Source organism: Paroedura picta, chromosome 5 (genome assembly GCF_049243985.1).
Source record: "Paroedura picta isolate Pp20150507F chromosome 5, Ppicta_v3.0, whole genome shotgun sequence".
NCBI lineage: Eukaryota > Metazoa > Chordata > Lepidosauria > Squamata > Gekkonidae > Paroedura > Paroedura picta.
The window spans coordinates 89,558,850-89,581,285 of NC_135373.1; the positions used below are offsets into that span (position 1 = coordinate 89,558,850).

Below are 22,436 nucleotides of genomic sequence, written 5' to 3' on the forward strand. Positions count from 1 at the left end.
ACCTAAACATATTGGTCAGAGATGCCCAACAATTTTTTTTTGAGCAACTGTGCTCTATTTACAATTCTCCTGGGTTTTAAAAGCAGTTTGCTATGCAGTGTTGGTGGGAAGGGAGGGGGAAACAAAAACTCCAGGAAAACGAAACCTTGTCTTCATGGTTCTTTGGCTCTGAAAGACTGAACACCAACAAATGTCATAGATGTCATAATGCAGTTATTTGCATAGCAACTAATCCATACATTGCAATTAAATTTCCTTTCATCAATACATTTCACATTCTAATAAAACAACGGAAACACAAACCATGTAGAATTTTTATCTTGTGTGTTATTTCCCCATCTTCAGTATGGGAAATACCTGCTGGACCTGGAAGGTAAATGTGGGGAAGAAAAGATACTGGAAACAATTTTGTAATTTGAAATAGCAGGAATGAATCTGTAGTCAGATCCCAGGTGCTGTTTATGGCTTGTTCAGGGGGGTGACTTTTAACCAACATTTCTTTCTTGTCTAGTCCGGCCATAACAAATGGGCATCCAGTTAGCAATCCTGAGAGAGAGATAAATTGCATTCCCTCAGATGCTCCTTTAAAAAAGGGCTGATGGTAGAATTCCAGAATGTTTAGTAACCCTTTTTGGAATGGATAATCCACACTCTTGGACAACTATTCTTGGAAAGTAAAACTGTAAACTATTTAAAATGAGCTCAGACACAAAGTTCATCCTGTCTGAATGTCATATTCCCAATTAGTCCCTTGCTTTTGCATGTCGAAGATGACATGAGTGAGTTTTCCGACATGTTAAAATGGTCTCAAGCAGCTTCCATCAAATCCAGAGGCCCAGATGTCACTGACAAGCACAATAGTTAGATTTTCCTTTCTTCCAAAGGCATTGCACACATGGGTTCACACAGGCAATTTGAAAGTGCTACTGCTCCGGCTAGGTAAGGGGGAGGGCAGACTGAGATCCATCCAGTTTTTGTGAGGTATGATGAAGAGAGAGGGAATTTACAGATTGTATATGTTACTTACTCTCCTTGGAAGAAAACTGCCAGTTTTACCCCCCCCCCCCTTGAGAATGTTTATTTTATGCTTTGTGTACACAGAGATCTCCGTGCACATTGAAACGAATGCTCCGGATTTTTGCCTTTCTGATCGGCCGACTGAGAAAAACCTGTGCAGGGAAACGGGGATCGCTCTAGCTGCGAATGGCAGCAGTATTTCATCACAATATTAAGCGCTTTTCAAAGGCCTGACATCATTAGAGACCCGCATCTGGCTATGCAGGGATAACAAGCAGCAGATTGTGGCCTCGTCTTGTACAGGCCGTGGTTACTTTATCTTTGCCAAGAGTCAGTTTTGAGTAAATCGATGTAAACAGAAACATTTTGGGGGAGTGTCAGCATTAAAAAATGTGGGTTTCTTCCCCATCAGATCCTCTAAATTCAAGCAAATTGATTTATTTAGTTTAGGCAAATGATTGGCTGGTTATGCTCTGTACGTCTCCCTTCCCCAGCATTTCATCAAGATCCAATTTATGTTTCGTCCTGTGTACATACCGAGAGAGTCAGCCTGAACCTAATTTATTGAAGTTGTTCTCTTCCCTGCTGCATGTCAGTAGAGTAATTGGCACCCAGCTTAAGGAGATTGTCAAGGACTTTCTTTTCTCCAGTGAAAGAGCCTCATTACTAAATTCCCATAACTTGTTCCTTGTGCCTCCTGTGGAGACAGCAGTCAGGGAGAAATGGTTCCTTGTAGCCTTTGGCACAAAAGATAATACACATTTACCAATGAGGGGTGCAAACCTGCAATGAGGCAGGTTCCAGTGACTTCAGGAGAATGAACGCAGACAGAATTCTTAAACAATGCTCAACAGGACCGAGTCAGGGATCTGCTTCGATTGTTTGGGGGCATTTTTCAACAGGTCCATGGAATTTAAAGTTGGTCCCTGCTGCTTTAGGCAATAGCGGAGGGGGGGGGGTGTTCTGACTCCCAACGGACTAAAGCAATAACCTCCACCAATGATTAACATTCAAATCTGTTTCAGAAACCTGCTCATTTATGTCCCTGTGTTGATATTAGCCTTGAATAGTTATACAGGCTTTAGCTATTTCCTTGTTGCTAGCCTTTAACTGCAACCTGGGGAGAGTGACGTGATTTTCTTGTGCTGGTTGTAATGCAATGTCAGTTGGTTTTCAAGCCGGTTGTGCTGAGTGAAGGAAATCTGCTGCCATCAGATATCATGAGTGAATCGTTTGATGTAATGGTTCCTTTAATTCTTGGGTGGGTGGGTGATGGGATCTGCAGTGTGATATGGGGTTATATTAGGATCTGAGGTTCTAATCCCCACTTCTGCCCTGGAAGCTTGTTGGGAGCCTTTAGGCAGGGCATGCCCTCTCAGCTTAACCTTCCTTGCAGAGTTGTTATGCAGATAAAGTGGTGGACAGAAGAATGATGCCAGCTGCTTGGGGTCCTCTTAGGATGAAAGGAAGTAAATATGTGCAACTCGCAGGAATTTCATTTTAAAAGTGACACATGAAAAGGTATCCTATCTTCCTATTGGGAAGATAGAACCTCAGGCTCTCTCAAGTTTGTCCCAATGGAGCCATCTGTTGTGGCTGCAGAGGCTCGGTTGTTCAAGGAGCAATCCTCAGTTGTAGAAGGAGCAACATAATGTGTGCCCCTTGCCATGTGTGGAGTGTGGAGTGCCTTCAGACACAGCTCCAGAACCTCTACAACAGGGGTAGTCAAACTGCGGCCCTTCAGATGGCCATGGACTACAATTCCCATGAGTCCCTGCCAGAATTTGCTGGCAGGGGCTCATAGGAATTGTAGTCCATGGCCATCTGGAGGGGCGCAGTTTGATTACCCCTGCTTTAGTAATGAGAGGCACAACATCCTACGGAATTTGATAAACTTTCTTCAATGTTTAAATTCTTTTTGACTGAAGTCATTTTTGACTGAAGTCAATAAGTAAAATAACTTTGTGGATTATTCTTTAACTCATGGAAATGATTTCAAAGTACATCCTGGTATGCAAGGGGTTGAATCAGCTGGAGCACTGCTTCATTTCAGTGGGGCTGGCATCAGAGTCTCACATAAGACCTGTTGAAGTGACTGGAGGCTGAACAGTGTCGGCTCATGGTCAAAAGCAGTCAAGATTAATAAGATCAGTGATATTATTTCCATAACTGTCAGCATTTTTGGATGTCAGGTGTTACCAGGTGTTTCTGGTGAGGTCTTCTAGCAATTTGGGGAATAAATCCATGCACTGGGGAATAAATCCACGCATCTGTGACATTATACCCCATTATACCCCACATCTGTATACTGATCTTTTTACTTTGTGTCAACAAATACGTTTGCCACAGGTATGCTACATTTTAATGTGGAGAGCACTACAGGATATGAAAAGGAGATATGTGCCTCAAAACATAAAGCGGGTATACAGCTGGAAGGTGATGCTTCATGAAGTGTTAATTGATCTTTAGATGACAACATAATTAGGCAGCATCTAAAGTGCTTCTCATAGGGATAGTTTGCTATAAATACATACAGGCAATCAACACATGCTAGATCCTATGAAAAAGTATTCAGACAACCATTGTTTAAGTGGTTATTTAAATAGTGAAATGACTACAGGTGATTAAAAAATGATCACTATTGTATTACTATGATGGCTACAGTGGCTACAGTCTGTCTAAACATATGGAGTAGAGGTTGGGTCAGAAGGCCAGGGAGTCATGATCTCACATCCGTTTGTAAACAGCAAAGTTCTTAGATAGCTCTCAGGGGCTGTAGGAGCGGGAAGAGGCCAAGCAACAACGGCCACTCCTTTAATAGCTGGCCGCGCAGCCCCCCGCCACCTCCCCCTCGCGCACATGCGCGATTTCCCGGGGCAGCTGGGAAAGGGAGTTTCCCTTCCAGCCCCAGTGTCCTTGCCGCGCTTGTTCCCGCCACGGCAATGGTCCCGGCAGGTAAGTCTCCCGGGGCTTTTTCTGGAGGGTCAGCAAGATGGAGCTGTTCTACCAGAACCCTGGCTGAGGCCAGGAAAGGCCATTATAAGATGCTGGCTTCCCTGCCTGAGAGCCCATCTGCCAATAAAAATCCCTCCAAGTTCTGGCCAAACCTCAGAAAGGTTTGAATGATCAGAAGGAGGCCGTTTTTAATGTCTAAACACAATCATATAAGTTAAATATTGAAACATTTTGACAAATCTAGCAAGCCGTGAATCCCCTTTTGATATTTAAATGACCACAATTAGGTGTGTGTTCTGAGAATAAACTTTGCTGTGGCTACAACACTGTCATCCTCATTCAGCTCATTTGTCTCCACCTACAAAATATAGTTGAGTACATGCTCTTCTACTGGCAATGAATTAATTAGTGCAAATAAAAAAACATATAAGGAAGTCATTGGTTGTGCTGCGAGATTTACAAGGTTACTACTAAATGCACTCTGGCTGTGAGATCTTTGAGAAATTAAATTCATTGCTCTCCCATTTGAGAAGTAGGCATAGTTGTATCCCAAACAAACTTACCAGATGGTGAGATTTTACTAGTTATGGGCATCTTTGCAAATGGATATACGATTTACATTGGCAGATGACCAATAGGGAGGCTTCTGGTCAACTTGACTGTGACCTTGATCAATGCATGGATGCAATCTGCATTGATTTTAGTGGGATGCACCTCCCCATATCTGGGAGTGGGATGAAAGGGACTGAGGTTATTCCTTTACAAAGTTTAGATTTAAAAATTCATGAAAGTAGTGCCGTTCCTCTTGTTCTGCCTTCCTTTTTGATGGATTAATCACTATTCCTCTGGAAACTGGCCTGTGTGGCTGAAGCCCTGACTTTGTACTGCCCGCTTCCTGTGGTTCTTCTCTTTTTGCTGTGGTCTTTTTTATCTTCCTATGTCGGTCCATCCTAATAACTTATAAGCAACAAACATGCCTAGTAGGTTAGCTGCTTGAGTCGGTGCTGGGAAAAAACAGCAAACCAGCCGTGCCATCCTCTCCTTTGCAGTCATAGCTGCCTCTTCTTGTTGACTTGAAAGACCATCAATTTCAAAGTCTTGGGGTCATTAATATATTAGCTATAATGGCTTATGACAAATAGTATATAAAAGTTCTATTGTAGTAGTTCCAACCTAAAAGACAGTGGAAAGTTAGCTATGTGATGGTTTCACTCCAACTCTCCAACTGGGTCCAGCTGAAAAGGTTTCACATGCCATGCTTTTGAGAAGTGTTCAGACTTGGTGGGTTTTCTTGGACAAACCAGGAAGAATTTCATAGCTGTGGTTAAACTGCTGAGAATTAATCTCAGCATGCTTTGGCTGTCCTCATCTGGCACACAGATGGTAATTTCAAGAAGGTACCTTTGGTCAGGGTCCTGTGTGTGTGTGGGAAATTCTTCTGAATAATTGTCTTGTCTTCTCTGATGTAGGTCTGGTTCCAAAACCGAAGAGCAAAGTGGAGAAAGAGAGAACGTTATGGGCAAATCCAACAAGCGAAAAGTCATTTTGCTGCAACCTATGACATATCTGTTCTTCCAAGGACTGATAGCTACCCACAGGTACTTGATGTGGTGAATCGGTGCTTATGTGTGTGTGTGTTTTCACACAAATAAATACAGAATTGAAGCCTGCTGTTCTTGATAGTTGAAACTACCACTTTTCAAGATAGGGTTCAAAGAAATGAGGTAGGGGAGTGGTAATTCCTTAATATCTGCCTGAAAACATCTATAAACTACCCATCAATCCCGAATTTTAAAGTGCATTTTAGTCCTTAGGAATATTTATCTCCATAAGTACCAAATAAAAAGAACGTCTGCAATTAAAAATATCTTGTAAATTATCCTGACCCTCTTTAGAACTTGTGTCATGTTCATAGAAAAAGGAGGAATCCCCCAGATGATTTAATTCTTCTGACTATGGTCTTAAAAAAACCCTTCTCTCAGGGAAATCTTGGGTGGCTACATATGGGAAGACTTTGGAGCCCTACTAATTCTGGAAGAAAGCTAACTACCTTTGTCTATTTTAAACATAATTTTTTCTTCAAGGGGGAAGGCACCAAATCACACACGCAAAAACCTGCTCTGGTGGTGAATTCCCTTCTCCCCCAGGATGAATTGTTGCTGTTAGTGGCTAAAGCTTGGACCGTTCTCTCCTCATTTTGGTTTTGGGAACCAGCCTTTCATTCTGCAGATAGGTCTCCTGTATTGAAATGATTTAGAGCAGCCCCTATGGGCAAGGCATCTTCTTCTGTCCACCCAAGCTCCTCCAGATCTAAATGGCTGCATAATCAGGGTCATTTTCCCCTAGCTTATTCAGTTATTTATCAATTAATATATTTAATATATATTTTCTCAACATTTTAAGATGTTCAGTCCTGTGAAAGGTTGTAAGCCAACAAGAAGGAAATTGGATTGCACTTTTGTTCAAACTACTGTATACTTTTTCTCTTTAGCGTTAGTGCATTTGTTAACTATTAGAAGAAATTTAACCTTGTATAGCATGATAAGACCCTGCTTTGGGGGCTCTTTTTTGGCATTCTACACCGTACTTGGCTAAGAATTCTATAAAAACGGTCACTGCGGCCAACCATATGGTTTCTTTTTATTCCTTTCTGCACCTAAGTGTTAATTGCATAATTTTATTTTCCCCTGAACACATTTTGGATTTCTTTTGGCCATGCATAAATTCCAGAAAGTATTGTAATCACAGAAATTATAATGTTTAAAAAGATAAATAATTATGTAGGGTGTGAAGAAGGTGCAAACAAGATAGAAGTTAGGGAGGATGGAGGAGAGAGCCTTCCTCTAGTTGTATGCCAAAGTCATTAAAAACAATTTCTGAGTAAAACATTAAACAATTTTTTTTGTTCTGGATATTTTTAATTTAGAGATTCCTCCGATGTGATTTAGATCCTTTTCACATGTAAAAATTATCAAAAATCTGCTGTTCACGTGCTGAACACAGAACTTATTTTTGCCTATTTTACACCCTTATAAAATGATCATGGTTACTAATGCTGCAATGCTAAGCCTCCTCCTCTACATATTTCCATGTCAAAGTGTTTAGGACTGAAATTCCAAAAGACTGTGCAAATTTTGTAGAGATTACCCCCCCTCCCCCAAACACACACACATTACATATTTGTTGATCTTAGCAAGAAACTAGAGGAGAACCTGACTTGGATCAGGGTCCTGGTCCTGGGAGAGGAAGTAAAGTCCTTTTACTCCCATGCCATTCTTCTGGTTACAACCATTTCCACAGCTGCAATGAGCCCCAGTAGGAAGCAAAGACAGGCACTTGGCCATGTCCCGACCTGGATAGGCCAGGCAAGCCTGATCCTGTTGGATCTTGGAAACTAAGCAGGGCTGATCCTGTCTAGTATTTGGATTGGATTCCTCCAAGGAATTGGATGGCAATTCCTCCAAGGAGCACTAGGAAACATGACGTGGAGGCAGGGAATAGCAAACCACTTCTGAATATCCCTTGGCTGGCTGCCGGACAATCCTCTCATTTTCTGGCTAAACTACATATGTCGTATGATAGTAACTTAGCCCTTAGCTATCTTCTTTCTCTGGATCACATTAAATCACTGGGTGGAAAAAAGTGGTATAAGGAGAAGAGCTTAAGCTCTTAATCAGCAGAGAAATATTGCAGATATAGGTAGGCGGTTCAAAAATCCATACCTTCCCACCTACATAGCCTACCAGGTCAATGAGTTTTCAGGAAAGACTCTGGCTGTACAGAGTCCCACTGTACAGAGCGGATTTGGGAAAAATTAGAGCAAAGCATGGAAAATCCAGAAAAGTGGGATTTGAGGATGATGTGCTTTGGATGCTCTGAAAAACAAAATTCCAGTTTTAAGAGCCAAGGCAGAGCAAAACATCTTCATGGATGCAAACCATATGATATCCTTGTTATACACATGGCTACTTGAGGTCATCTGCATGAGTTTATACCAGTTATCATAGTGGATTTTACCATAAACTAGGCCAGCTTCAAACAATGCAACATGGTCTTCATTACTACCTGGTAATATACATAATTGCTTTCCATCTACTTGGAGCAAGCACAAAATGTCCGACTGCATGGAGATTCACACGCACAAAAGGAAACAGTGACTGGATTGTGGAATTTGCTGCTTTGGGAGATATTTATTTCATTTAGAAATTTATAAATCGTGTAGGCTACTATTTTATCTGGATTAAAAGGGAGATTAGATACATTCATGGAGAAAGGTACATTAATGTCACAATGATTGCATATAACATACATGGTCAAAGGTAGTAGCCAGTGGATGGGCTGCCAACAGGCCTGGAGAAAATGTTCTCTCCTTTGACAGAGCTTTAATATGCAGAAATTGGCTGCTGAAACTTCACAGGGCATGAAGGTTAATAGCCCCTCATTAAGCTTCTATTAAATTGTTCTTTTCCCCTCTGGGACTGTTGGTAACCCTGCTACTGGGAGGGTATGACAACCCATCCACCCCCCTTAGTTGCAAGTTTTTTGTTCCAGTTTTCTTTCCTTGTCAGGCTGAGCTGCTCTAGTAAACTGTTTTCTTCTTTGCTAAAGAGCTCTGGCTGTCCCACCCTAACACAGTATAATATTTTGGTTGTTGGCTAAGCCCAGGAACGTGAGAAAAGGATCAGGAACCCCCTTTAATTTAAATAACTTAAATGATACTCAAGGGATTCTGAAAGTAAAAAAAGAAATTATTTTATTTACCATAGAAGGGAAAGATCAGGAGAAATTGACGTAAAACCAGTAAATGCACAAACTCTCATTTTTTACAGTTTCTTAATTCTATATACTGAGAAGTTTTTTTCCAAACATGTCAGTACACTTTGTTTGAGTAGTCTCTAACTCTTTTGGTTTTCAGAAGGCTGGTACACTCTTTCCAGTACCCAAACTCCTTCTATTGGAACCTCAGTTCTTGTATTGAGTTTTTATCTGAGTCTTAAGGTCTTCAAAGAAAGTTTCCAACTATGCCAGACAATCTTCCTGTTTGATTGGGTAGTGAGTCTTCTCTCTCTATCCCCTTTTCTTGGCACAAATGGTAGTCTTCATCTGCTTCTTGAACTTCCTTGCCAACTTTCTCCCAGTTCTCAGTCTGTGTTAAACTTCTTTCAGCTAAGGTTGCAATCAGGCTGTGTCAGTACTCAGCTCAGCAGAAATCTGACTGCCTGTTTCCTCGGCATGTCTCCAGTTTTTCTCTGCTCAGCTGACACTAAACAATTAGATTGCTTGAAATAGCCTAACACTCAAGACTCTCTGTTCTGTGAAGAATGACCCCTTCACAGTCCTTTACTGTGTTTGTACAGCAGTTTGTTAAAAGTGCAGTCTGTAATAGAGGGCAACAGCAAAAGGAAGATTTGGACAGTTTTAAATCTTTCCATGGCATCTGGCTGACACTGTATGAAACAGGATGGTGGACAAGACAGACCATTGGTGTCACCCAGCATGGTTACTCTTGTGTTCTTCAGCCCGCCAACCTTGATAGACACAAAGCAGATGTTGGAAGAGACTAGAGCAGCGAGCAGCTTCTTTTCCAGGGCTATTCAGTCATTCCAACTGAGAAACTGGGAAAAATCCACTAAGTAGGTATTCTGCATTTATCATGAGCCAAGTTCTTACAGACATCAAAACATGAACCAATATTACTTTTGGGTTAACTATATCCTAACTACTGTGTAAAGTATATTATCTTTTACAATCACAGTAGCAGAAGGGAGGATGATTATCTGGGGGAAATAGGTTTTCCTCAACAGTAGTCAGTAATCTCTCACTTGTAGTTCTACAGTTTCTCTGGAAGCAACCTTATTCATAGGGTGCAGATGACACTGTTCAGCCCATACCAAACTGTCTTAGATGGTGGCATGCTGCTTTAAGCATGGAGCAGTTACTCATACGTAGATTCCACAGCATTTCAACATGCTCTTCTTAATTATTAAAGTTGATACAGGCAATTGGACAAATACTCCATTACTAAAGAGGTGTTGAATTGCTGATAAACTGTGTACATTCAGTCATTAGAAACATCACTTTTCAGCCTATCTGGAAGTTATCAGTGATTGGAAACTTCTAAAACATATCTAACTTGTCTGATGCTAACTAAGAGGGAAAGGTAGAGAAAGTAGAATCTATTATAACAGTATTTACCAGCAGGCAACTTTAGAAAGGTAGGAGTCATGCTGCTGCTGGCTACCTTATATTTCTCAGGAAAATTAGCTGAGTTGTAGGCTGCATGTAGGTGATGGAATTCAAGGGACAGTCCTTCAATGCCTGATCTCTTTCCTTCAGAACTGGAAACAGAGGGGGGGGACTGATTGTGGGAATTCAAACTCCTCTTTGGGGGTTCCACAGGGCATGGACCTCTCCCCCACATTATTCAACATCTTCATGAGTCCCCTGGCCCAGCTGGTCCAGGATTTTGGGCTGGGTTGTCATCAATATGCCAATGGCACCCAGCTCTGCATCCTGATGGATCCCCCAGAAACATTCACCAGATGTTTGGAAGTGGTGATGGTTTGGCTCAGGCAAAAGTGCCTGAAACTCAACCCTTCCATGATGGAAGGGTAGGAAAGGTCCAGATCAGGAAGTGCACTTGCCCATCCTGGATGGTGTGCAGCTTCAGGTTGCACAATCCACCAGGAACCTGGGCATGACCATTAGTGCCTCCCTTTCCATGGAGGTGCAAGTCACTAGATTAGTCAAATTAGCATTTTCCATACATGACAAGCTAGGCTACTAGTACCCTATCTGGTCCCCGAACACCAAGCCACAGTGACCCATATGGTGGTCTTCTCCAGGCTAGACTTCAGAAACTCACTCTATGCTTGTCCCTGATCCAGAAATTGCAACTGGTGCAGAATGCAGCTGCTAGTGTTCTCACTAGAACACCATGGAGATTCCATATCCAGCCATTACTGAGGCAGCTGCGTTGGCTGCCAGTTGAATTCTGAATCCAGTTCAAGGTATGGTCTTTAAGGCCATATGCAGTCCAGGTCTAGCATATCTTAGGGACCGACAGAGTGCCTATATCCCTTGAAGGGCATTTGGTTCCTCCAATACCAACAGTTTGGTGGTCCCTGGCCCAAGAGAGGCCCACCTGGCCTCAACCAGGGCCAGGGTCTTTTTGGTCCTGACCCTCACCTGGTGGAATGAGCTCCCGGAGGATCTCAGGGCCCTGATGGAGCTGTCTCAGTTCCACAGGTCCTCACCTGCCAGCTGTATAGTTGAGGCTGGGTAGGGCCAGGAACATCTTGGGGCTCCCCTCCCAAAATTGTGGCACCCCACCGCAAAGTGGACCATCTGTGCTATAGGGGTACTAGGCTTGCTGCTGATTATTAACAGGTTTTATTCTGTATTTTATAATGTTTTAACTGGACTGCATCATATTTTATTGCATTTGCACTGACTGATGTTGGAAGCCACCACGAGCTAGTAACCCCAGGAGTGATGGCATATAAGTCCAAAAATAGAAAATAAAATAAAATACTAAATAAATAAAAGGTGCTTGGAAACAGGCTAAAATATAAAAAGAGATAATATTTATTTGAAAAACCAAACAATTTGCTTTGTCCTAGAGACCAGTGCACAAAATCAGGTAAGCACTGCACAGTTGAAGAACTCTCCGTGTAACTGATGGCAACTTTCCCAGCAGTGGGAAACTCTTAGCATGCGTGATTCATTTTGTCAGCCATGGGTGTGAGAAATTATATTAATATGCACATGCTCTTCATTAACATTTTGCATCTTAATTTCACGTTTGGGGTCCCTGCTGCCCATAGTGCACATGGGGAACTTCCATTAACCATAATCAGAGTTACATGCTCAAATTAAACTCTCCATATGGAATATATTACACACCACATGGCATTTGATTAAAATATGTTTTTGTTCTGTGTAAATCTGAGAACCACAGAGTCTCCCAGCCCTCCCTTGCAGCCAATAATCCTGAGCTGTTGACCACAACTCTTTGGTCTTGGTAGGGTCACCCAGCTTCCACATGCATCCCCACATCACAGGAGGGTTTATCTAGAGCAGAGCTTAACTGTGCAAGATGCAGAGGCAGCGACGGCATTACTATCATTTTTAATAATTTACTATTGAATGTACTCTCTTGAATTTAGATATTCTTCACAGCATTCCTGTGAGGTAGATTGCTCATCAAGAAGGGATTGTTTATTTATAGAAGATGTGAAACTATACCGAATCAAATGGTCAACTCTTCTTATTTCATTTTTTAAACCCTTACATATCATTTTCCCCCTCCCAAAGGGGCTTTTGTAGTCTTTCATATCCAGCCATCACACTTACTATGCCTAGCTTGATTAAGAAAGAGGTTACTTTGGAGTAGTACAGAGAGTCCTGAAGTGATTTGAATTCCACATCACTTTGGATAAGAGAAGCTGTTCTGACCAGGAGAGCAGTAGGCCATGCATTGGTGACCGTAACAATAGGGTCATTGGATTCCCATTGAGGCAAATCATTACTCAATAATTTATTCTTTGCTTGGGGTAAACTATTTTTGGTTTGCTGTTTGAAATCTGTGTATGTTTTTTTAAATTATTGGTTTCTAAAATAAAAATAGAGAACATAATAGTACTTAGATATATACAATGTTTCCCACCTTGACAGATTTTTTTCTTTTCTTGAAAATACCCATTTTTGTGGTTTAAAGAGGAAAGTCATTAAAATAGAAACATTCATATAGTTTATCATATATAAGATACAGATTAATTATTTAATAATTCTAAGAGGCAGTTTCAGTGATCATGAAATTCTTCTGGAGGTCTTCTATTTATCAAACTTGCAAGGTTTGCCATTGGGGCAAATTCTCTAATTTTGTCCAGCCATGTATCCATTCCAGGCAAGTCTTGTGACTTCCATCTTTGCACCACTGTCAGCCTGGCTGCTGCAGCTGCATGGAAGAAAAACTCTCTGTCATGTTTAGACAAGTTAATAGGAAAGAAACTTAATAACATACACCTAACACAAAGGAAATTTAATTTAAAAAATTCTCCATTAGAGCATGAATCTTTATTCAAAACTTTTTAGCCCAGACACAAGACCACCACAAATGATAAAACGAGTCTATAGTTTCATAACATCTCCATATTTCCATCAGATTAATTAGTCATTCTGCTTATATCTTTTGGAGTTACATACAATCTAAAAACATTTTATACCAATTTTCTCTTGATAGATGAAAATGTGTAATATTTTTATTCCACAATTCCTCCCAATCATCAAATGAGATATGTTGATCAAAATTCTGGGCCATTCCGCATGACTTAAATATAGCAGATGTCTTAACTTTGGTAAATGCTACTAATTCAACGTTCCGCATGACGTCGCATACAATCTGCAACACTCCTGCAACACTCCTGCAAAAAGTGCTTCGTTGTAGCGCTTTTCGGGAAATCGGGAAAAGTGGATTGCCCCTGAGAAAACCACTACACTTCTGCGCGCAAGCTGCAACACATCAGCGAAAGACATGTGTGTTTTCAGTGTAGCGGCAGCAAGAATGTCCCTCCCCTGTTCTCGCCGCCGAACTTCCGGCGAAGCGATTGCCATTTTTTTTTTCTTAGATGGAGAAAGCAACGAATGAGCGAGGCTTCTCAGAGGGTTCTCCGGCTAAAGTCCCTCCACAGAAGTGATTAAAAGTTAAACAAAGCTCCCTACTGCAAGTGTCTTTAAAGTTCCCAAGCACAATACAGCCCCTTGTTTGACACTGCCCATAATTTCAGCCACAAATCCCGCCCATGGGGGGGGGGATTTTTTTTTTTTTTACTTGAGGAGCCTGTAAAAGATTAAATGCCAGCTCCTGGAATGAATATGGAATGAATATATATAAGCTACGGGTGTTTTCAGGTTTTTAAAAAAGAGTTCTTAAAGGGAAACATGAACACAACAGTTAATTGGCTGTTAAGGGGTGGGAAAAATATCATCTCCCCTATTGCGATTTCAGTGAAACCGGAAACTTGTGCATTACGAGAACAGCGCTAGTGGGAGAGCCTTTTTTTTGCTAGAAACAGCTGTGTGCGTTACTGCAATCTGCCGCTTTTGCCTGCAGCACTTTTCAATAGCGCACAGATTTAGCCACATTGCCCTTTGTGCGAAAAGCCCCTCTGTATCCATTTAATCATACAATTTTTAACTTGCTCATCTTCAGTTTTTCATTTTAATAAGTACTTATAAATCTGGCCAAATCTGTTTTAAAAAGTATGAAAGTAAAAAAAGAACAATTATCAAATATTTCTGCACAACATAATTTATAACGAATAGTTGTTCATTTTAATCTAGCATACTTGATACATGACTGAAGTTGCAATCTGAAGTCTTTCCTGACTTACTTTGGATCAGACTTAGCTAGGATTTCTCCTAAAACATCCAACAGTCAGGGGTGGATAAGCTATTAAGCCATCCAGGAAAATTCCCAGTGGACTTAAATCCTGAGGATTCCGGCCCCACACTAGTTTCACTCCAGCCTAGGGGCCCCCAGCTCACTGAGACTATCCTTGCGCACTGCTGTGAGCCGGAGCCACAAAAAGGAGTTGCCTGGTTCAGCCTCAGGAGGCCCAACACAGAGCTGGCACTAGCTTCATTGTAGCAAGGGAAACACTCAGCTGGCTCTGGTCTTGTGGGGTAAAGGATGTATATCTAGCCAAGCACAGTGTGGTGGCTAAGAATGGTGGACTCTAATCTGGAGAACCAGGTTTGATTCCCTGCTGCTCCACCGGTAAACTGCTGGGTGACCTTGGGCCAGTCATTGTTTTTCTCAGAAATCTCAGCTCCACCTACCTCACAAGGTACCAGTTGTGGTGACAGGAAGGGATGGTGATTGTAAGCTGCTTGGAGACTCTATAAGGTAGAGAAAAGCAGGGTATAAAAGCCAGTTCTTCTTCTTGCCTCACCAAACAAGATTTACTCTTCTGCCTTTTGGGGGACATGGCAAAGGCAGAATAGGGGGCCCTTTCCAGGGCCATTTCCCCTTTCCCAGTCCTCCCCTGCTGACAGACTTGTGACATAAGTGGCTCTGTCTAGCTAGCCATGAATACGAAATGTCAACATACCAAATGCTAACCAACTAGTCAACTGTGTTGCTCATCAGCTTCTTATTGCTAATGTCTTTTTTTGTCAGAAATAAAAGTAGCCAAAGCCATATTTCAGAGGCATTGCTCTTTGATATATATGTTTCTTGGGCAACAATGGCATAATGGGAAAAAAAACAACAATTAAAAATGCATATAAACCTTACAGTTTCAAATGACATAAACAGCACACTCAAATAACACAGCATTCGAGCAAGGAAACACTCCATTTGGTTCATGTCCAGCAAAACTAATTCCTAACTGCTTCCCAACACTAAATGTTTGAATGTGACATTCCAAGGTGGAGGTTATTATCTTAAAGAAGAACATCCCATAGTTTGGGCATAGTGATGGAAGAGAGCCACCATCTTGGCTTTGATCACCACCATGATCACACAAGGGCAGGGCCCCAGGAGCTTGAAGGTCATTGCATGGTTCACACACATAAAGGTAGGCCTCAAGAGATTTCAATGGAAATGTAAGAGGGCCTACATAGTTTATACAGAAACAAACTACCATTCCTGTAGGAAAATATCATCATCTTGAATATTTTAGCTTGCATTTCCAAGTACAGAACTACACCAGAGCCAAAATAATCCCCTTCTCCCCAAAAGTGTGCTCTTGAGACAGCTTTGCAGATCAATTAAATAACGAAAGGTTGAGTTGATTAATGGACAAGTTAAACTGTTTTTAAGAGAATGAAGGTAAGCAGGTCTACTTACAAGTAAGTTTCAGGCTATTCAAAGGAGCTTTCTTCCAGGAAAATGTCCTTAGGATTGCAGCCTAAAGGTTGTAGTCATGTGAGTGTGTGTGTGTGTGTGTGTGCACAGAGAGACACTATAGTAAGCAAGTATACTGGAGGGTTCATGGGTGATTTCATGGTAACCACAAGAGAAAAACTCAAGATGCTTGTGATGTTAACATAAACCAGAGATCAAATCTATGTGTAGGCTCATTCAGAATCTCCCTGAATTGCCTTTTATATAGTACACAGATCACAGAAGATTTAAACAAGGAAAATATTTTCTTTAAAGTCATGTACATAACGTCTCTTTTCCTTTCCACATTCCAGAAGAGGCCCTGATAGATTCTACTTATTGTGAAACAGGGCTGTATTTATTTTTCATTCCCATATATAGATTTTACTCTTAGTGCTTTATTTTGAGACACTTATAGTATGTATTTTGTTAAGTAGCAACACTGCAGCAACCATCCATGCACTTAAAAGGAATGGTGGGAAACTTAAAAAAAAAACACTAAACAAGTAGGCTTATGAAGCACAACTTTTAAAATGAACCAGGCGCATGAGTCAAGACATGACAATTCTATGGGATGTTACCAGTGCAATTTGACTGGACCTGGGTAGGATTTGACCAGACCTGCTGTGTGGGTTCCTTCACTATTGACATTATATTTTGGGGTTTTTTTTCCTCCAGCTTTTCTGATCCTCAGTGTTTTTGTTCAGCACAGCTTGAATGGTTAAATCCTACCATTTCCACACAAATAAAAGAGGACATATTTGGCAGAAGTCTGGTTGCACTTAACTATGTGTGGGCTCTTTAAAGAGTCAAGTTCCTTTCTACTTTGCTTTGTAGCTCATTCTGCCTATCTTCCCAGTTTTCCTCGACTCCCTCAAACAATTCCACCATGCTTCAAAAGCTTCACTGGCATATACAGACTTCACTTGAAAAACAACAGCAATTCTGGGTTAGGGTATTAGCTTAGAATTCTAAAGTGGTCAGAACTTTTGGGGACTTTTTGGTTGAGGGGGAAAGTACCAACAGGGGAACATGGTAGATATTTACAAATTTATGAACAGGGTGAAGAAAGTGGATACTTTCCCCCACTGTCTTCCATTATTTTAAAACTCAGGGGCGTTCAGGGAAATTGCCGGACAGTTGATTGAAGATCAGTAAAACAAAGTACTTCTTTGTAAAACACCTGACTTGGGTAACCCACTGCTACAGCTGCTTGTTTAAATAAATTTAACTAGTTGAATTCCCAGGGGGACAGATCCAGGAATAACCATTAGTCATGGTGGCTTAACGGAACCTCCATATGCAGAGGTAGCAGTCCCTAAACACGTTGCTGAAAGAACAACAGGGTGTGGCTTTGACTTCCATATTTGAACCCAAGATTTGCAAAAGAGCTGTTTCTCTAGGACTGTAGAGTGAATTCGTACTAACAGAACAAAATAGCACAGATTTAGTCATTTATTCGTGTTTAGATTCTGCCTATGTATTAGAAAACAGGCTACTAAGGGAGCACTCCTATACAGCTCTACTCAGGAGTAAGTTCAGATTTAATTTATAAGTCCTTAGATGCTCTTAGGATTAAAGTGTGTTTCCTTTAAACTTCATTGTGCAAGGAAACTGAAACCTTTTCTGAACACAAAAACACATGATCCATATTATGGTACCTCAGGGCTGGACTATTATACAGTCTTCTGAACCTACAGCCCATCAAATTCACTGAATGAAAGTGAGTCCTAATATTATGGGCAGGGTTATAATGCAGAGTCTGGCAATTAGAGGGAGACTGGGAAGGGAATGAGGGGAGAATATCAGCAACAACATGATGTCACTTCCAAGGGAAATCTGGAAGTGATGTCACATCTCTCAAAAATTCTATGGCAAAACCTAGATTCCTAGAGAGGAATCCTATCAAGGCTTAGAAAGGACCTACATTGTTGACATCATGCTGTTGGCTATTTAAAGAATAATTCTCCCACTCCCAAGTGTTGGTGGAAAATGGGATCCAGGGGGTGGAGGATTCCGTAGACCAAGTAAGGGCTTGACAACACTGATGATGATTATTATTGTGGATTTTTATTCCCGCCACTCCTGGACCAGCTTGTGGCAGGTACAGTGGTCCATAATTTAAAACCCCCAATAAAACCCCATTAAAATATCAAAACCAGGACATAAAATTACTATATATATATGGAGAGCAAATATTCCCAAATTTTCTTGGCTAGAAGGCCCACTCAGCAGTGATGATTAGAAAGTTTTAGACTTTAAACCTAATTGACTTAGGTGGTCTTCCTGGTTCTGTTTTCTGAAAACAATGCAGAAACTGGATCTGGTATAAAATATAGTGGCACATGTGTTGTCTAATGCCTGTTGCGTGCACATTGTGCTAGTGTTGAGAATACTGCATTGGCTGCCAGTAAGTTTCCAGGTTCAATATGAGTACTGTTCCAAGGACAGCATAAACATATGAAGGTTTGCTGTTGCAATCAGAGTATGTTGGTTGTTCCTTTGTGCATGCAAGTATGGGCTATATGGATTAGTTGGTCAATTCAGAGGCCAACAGAGATTTTTTGGAAGTCTCTTGATTGGCCTGTGGGGGAACTTTTTAATGTGCTTCATGTTGCCTCAAGAAGGTTGGTTTTAAGAGTGGTTAGGCTATAATTTGGTTGTCTGGAAAAGGGTAGATTGTTCCTTATAGGCAGGGAGCATTTGCAGACACCCTGAGATATGATGAAAGGTATTTCTGAACAGTCTACTAATAGTGGGCAAATTGGGAAGAAATGCCTTGGATGCTGAGCAGCAAAACCCTTTTGTTTTCTGTGTAGCACACTGGAGGACTTCTTGTCCAGTCAATAAACCAATCAGGGTAAACAAAGTTGGAGTAGGATGGTAACATGTGAAATGAAGGCAGCCAGGACAGCCTCCAGTGCAGTCTTTAAAGTTAGAAGAAGACATGAAGACCTTGATCAGCCATTCAACAAACTAGTTCAACGCAAATTGGGTGTCCTGTGTCTTAACTGGGAGGGGTCATGGGACAACAGGAAGAAGAGACAGGGATGAATGTGACCAAATGGAGTCACATGTGTTTAAGCATCCTTTCTGTGGGAGTAAAGCATACACAGCTGCAGACTTATGTGTATGCATGTGTAGATACCAGAAATAGGGGGCTTTCTTTCTCACATGTACACATGCACATCAGTAGCAGCAGTGAGGCAATTAAATAATTTCAAACTCTGGATTCAATAAGCTTAGATTAATGTTAGGCATTGTAGAAACTGTATTGGAGGAGTGGATAAATACACATGGAGGAGAACAGGGCCGAGCATGTTAACTACAGAATGCACTTGCAACTCCCCACCCCCATTGTGTAGCTGGAATCCTAAACTTTAAATCAAACTATGTTCCAGTGGGTATCACTGCACAGCAATGAGGGAGTCACTTCCTGTGCTGTATCAGATAATGCATCCATGAGCTTTGATGAATATGTAGATACTAGTAAGGGAAAACCATCTTCCCAAGAGATTCAGAATTCCACCACCATAATGTTGTACTTTGGGCCGATTCCAAATAGGTGGAGAAGGCCAAGAGGGCGGTCATATGGAAGTAGGGTAAATCCCCACTTCCACATGATGCAGCCGCTGGACAGGCCCCTCCCAGGCCTGCCATGGATCATGCCCTCAGTTGCCCCAGGCTAAGGGAATGTGGGAGAATGTTGGATACATGCCATATGATAAATAAATACACAAATAAATAAGACTATACAAAGAAAGTACAATATGTAATTAACTTGATACCCTGAAAGAGCTTTCTAAAATTATGAATGGGAAGAGAGTGTAGACATAAAGAACTTTTTCTCTCTCATAATACTAGAACTCGGAGTCATCCAGAGAATTTGGCTGGCAGCAGGTTCAGGATAAGGAGGTACTTATTCATGTATCACCTAATACACATATGGACTGCAGAATGTGCTGATGGCCACTAGATTTAGTATTTTGGCTGTGGAGGAGAGTTCAGTTTGCTTTTAGTAGCCATTATTGCTAATCTCAACTTCTCTATACATAGCATACTTAGGAATCTCAGCATACTTGGGAAAACAACAGCCATGTTGTTACTGATCATTGTTGGAAAGAGAATGCTTGGTTAGGGAGCCTGATTTTGCACAGCATTTCTCCTGAGCAAATAAGAGACTTGTGCATCTTCCCAAAAGCAAAAGATGTGTGTGGACGCTACACATCTGTGGACGTCCAAGGGAACTGCACATACCTTCATGGGTGTTAGATACATGGATGTAGTTAGAGAAACCCTGTAGACAACCCCTTTTCTGTGCCAAGTTTGGAGGTCAATCTATTCTATAAATCTCCTTTTATGCATATACTGCTTTCAGTAAATCAAGGAGAAAATTGGCTGCTTCTCAACTAGGTGATGGCAAGTGGAACTCCCTTTCACTGGAAACCATCTCAGCCAGATTTTGTATGGTTCTCTAGAAACAGCAGAAGTTATATTTTAAATTATGTTTGACTTTCTCTTTACATCCACTTTATCATTTGTACAGAAACAGACTATGGCTTGAGTGGCAGATGGTTAAAGCAATCCACATTTAAGACTCCAGTAATGCTGTATGTTATCAAATATAGGGAAATACATATATTTATTCAAAATTAATTTAAAATATTTCTAAATACATTAAGAACACTTTATGTTTGACGTAATTGTATGATTTTATTCTGATTTGAGCCTATTATTTGGCCTATATTTTAAAATTATTTACAATAAATATATGCATAGTCTTATTAGTGGGCCCTTAAATTGGGATTTCTTTAACCTTTTGGTTCTTAACTCAATATTTGGGTTTTTCCACCTCCCCTCTTTCTTTGTCTTTTGAGTGGCAGATGGGTCACATGGTTGCCTGAAAACAGGCCATATAAAGTGGAAAACTAGAGCAGAACAAAAGTGGTAATTTAATGTTCTTTATTTTATATGTTCCAGATCCAGAATAATTTGTGGGCAGGAAATGCAGCTAGCAGTTCAGTGGTGACTTCCTGCATGCTTCCACGTGATACTTCCTCTTGTATGACCCCTTATTCCCACTCACCTCGGACAGATTCTGGGTACTCGGGGTTTTCCAACCATCAGAGCCAATTCAGCCATGTTCCCCTCAATAATTTTTTTACTGACTCTCTACTGTCTGGAACGACCAACGGACATCCATTTGAAACCAAGCCAGAATTTGAACGAAGGTCATCCAGTATTGCAGTTCTACGAATGAAAGCTAAAGAACATACTGCCAACATCTCCTGGGCAATGTAATGTAACAGAATAAACTTCCACTTAAATGTCACACCAAACCCTCACCATCCTTATTTCCCATATTTAAAGGACTCAACCATAAGCTGCTGTGTGAAGAATTGCTAGTGATCAGGATGATCGCTGCTTATGCAAATCCCTAATATGCTATTTAATGATAACAGTCAAGCATAAACATGTATGAGGACTCAATAGATCCACTGTGTCCAGAAGCCCTCTACAAAGTTGCCAAATGTGTTTTCTTGTACCAGTTGATGAAATCTGATTGTAAAACTTGCAAAAAAATAATAAACTTATTGGAATATATCTGCTATATGTTGCTGAATATCCATACCATGCACAAGTGGAATGTCTTATTCACTCTAAAACTGGATGTCAAGAGACAAAACTGTATTTGTCATGTCAGTGCTATAAGGGAAACTGTTTGGTAAGCTGTATGAGAAAAATATATATATATATAGTGCTTGTCCATTTTAATACATGCAAGATGCTGGAAAGTTTTGCACAATAAGCTAATTCCCCCCCCCCCATACTCTGTGTGGGTCCCAGTGGATACAATGGGAGCTTCTCGATTTTAGCAGTTTCAAACACACCTTGTGTGAGAGAAAGAGAATGACCATCCAGTATACCACTGTTCTTATCCATAGCTCTTACATTATGTTTGCTCTATTGGTCTGTATTTTATCTGGCTCCAGAACCATTTGTAATGTATGCCATATGACCGGGGCCACTGAGAGGGGCCTCGGTCATCATGGAGAACCCTTGAAGCCAGAGTCATGCTGTATTCACAGAATTCATTCAATTTTTGATGTGGGAACATCTACTGGCACACCCCCATTAATGGAAATGATAATGAACATGATGTCTGTTAATCCCACTCCAGGGAGTGTACCAGTAGAGGTGGCTGTAGAGTGGGGGGCTAAGGCGGTGGCAGAGGACCACAGAAGATGGGTGGCAGTGTCTGCTGAGACCCAGTGCTGAGCCCTGCTTGCTCCACTGCTTCCAGGATGAAGGAGCCGGGTTCAGGAGCAGGCCTGGGGCAAGCAGCTGAGGTTACAATGGCTAGTGAGGCCAGCACTGAGCCTTGTGGCACCATCACCCCTGCCTACCTTCCACACACAGTTTTGCCCTCAGGAGAGTGGGGTGGCAGTGGAGGCCTGAAGAAGGCAGCTGTGGGGTGGGCGACTGACGCGGTGGAGTCTGTGTGTCCGTGCATGTGAGTGAACCTATGCATCTGCAAGAGAGAGGGAGCCGGGAGAGAAGAGGGGGCAAGGAG

The 22,436-nt window shown here is 41.3% G+C and overlaps 1 protein-coding gene across 2 annotated transcripts in view; it reads left to right on the forward strand.

Annotated features, from left to right (window-relative positions):
- ALX1 (ALX homeobox 1) overlaps positions 1 to 21,466 on the forward strand; it is a 28,724-nt gene extending 7,258 nt beyond the window's left edge. The window contains exons 3-5 of one of the 2 annotated variants that reach the window (XM_077338963.1): positions 5,442 to 5,570; positions 19,727 to 19,777; positions 20,843 to 21,466. In XM_077338963.1, the coding sequence (XP_077195078.1) occupies positions 5,442 to 5,570; positions 19,727 to 19,777; positions 20,843 to 21,163 (501 nt within the window). In that variant the 3' untranslated portion in view covers positions 21,164 to 21,466. The remainder of the gene's footprint in view (positions 1 to 5,441; positions 5,571 to 19,726; positions 19,778 to 20,842) is intronic. The other variant, XM_077338964.1, reaches the window with a different exon arrangement.
- Positions 21,467 to 22,436: the final 970 nt, after the last annotated feature.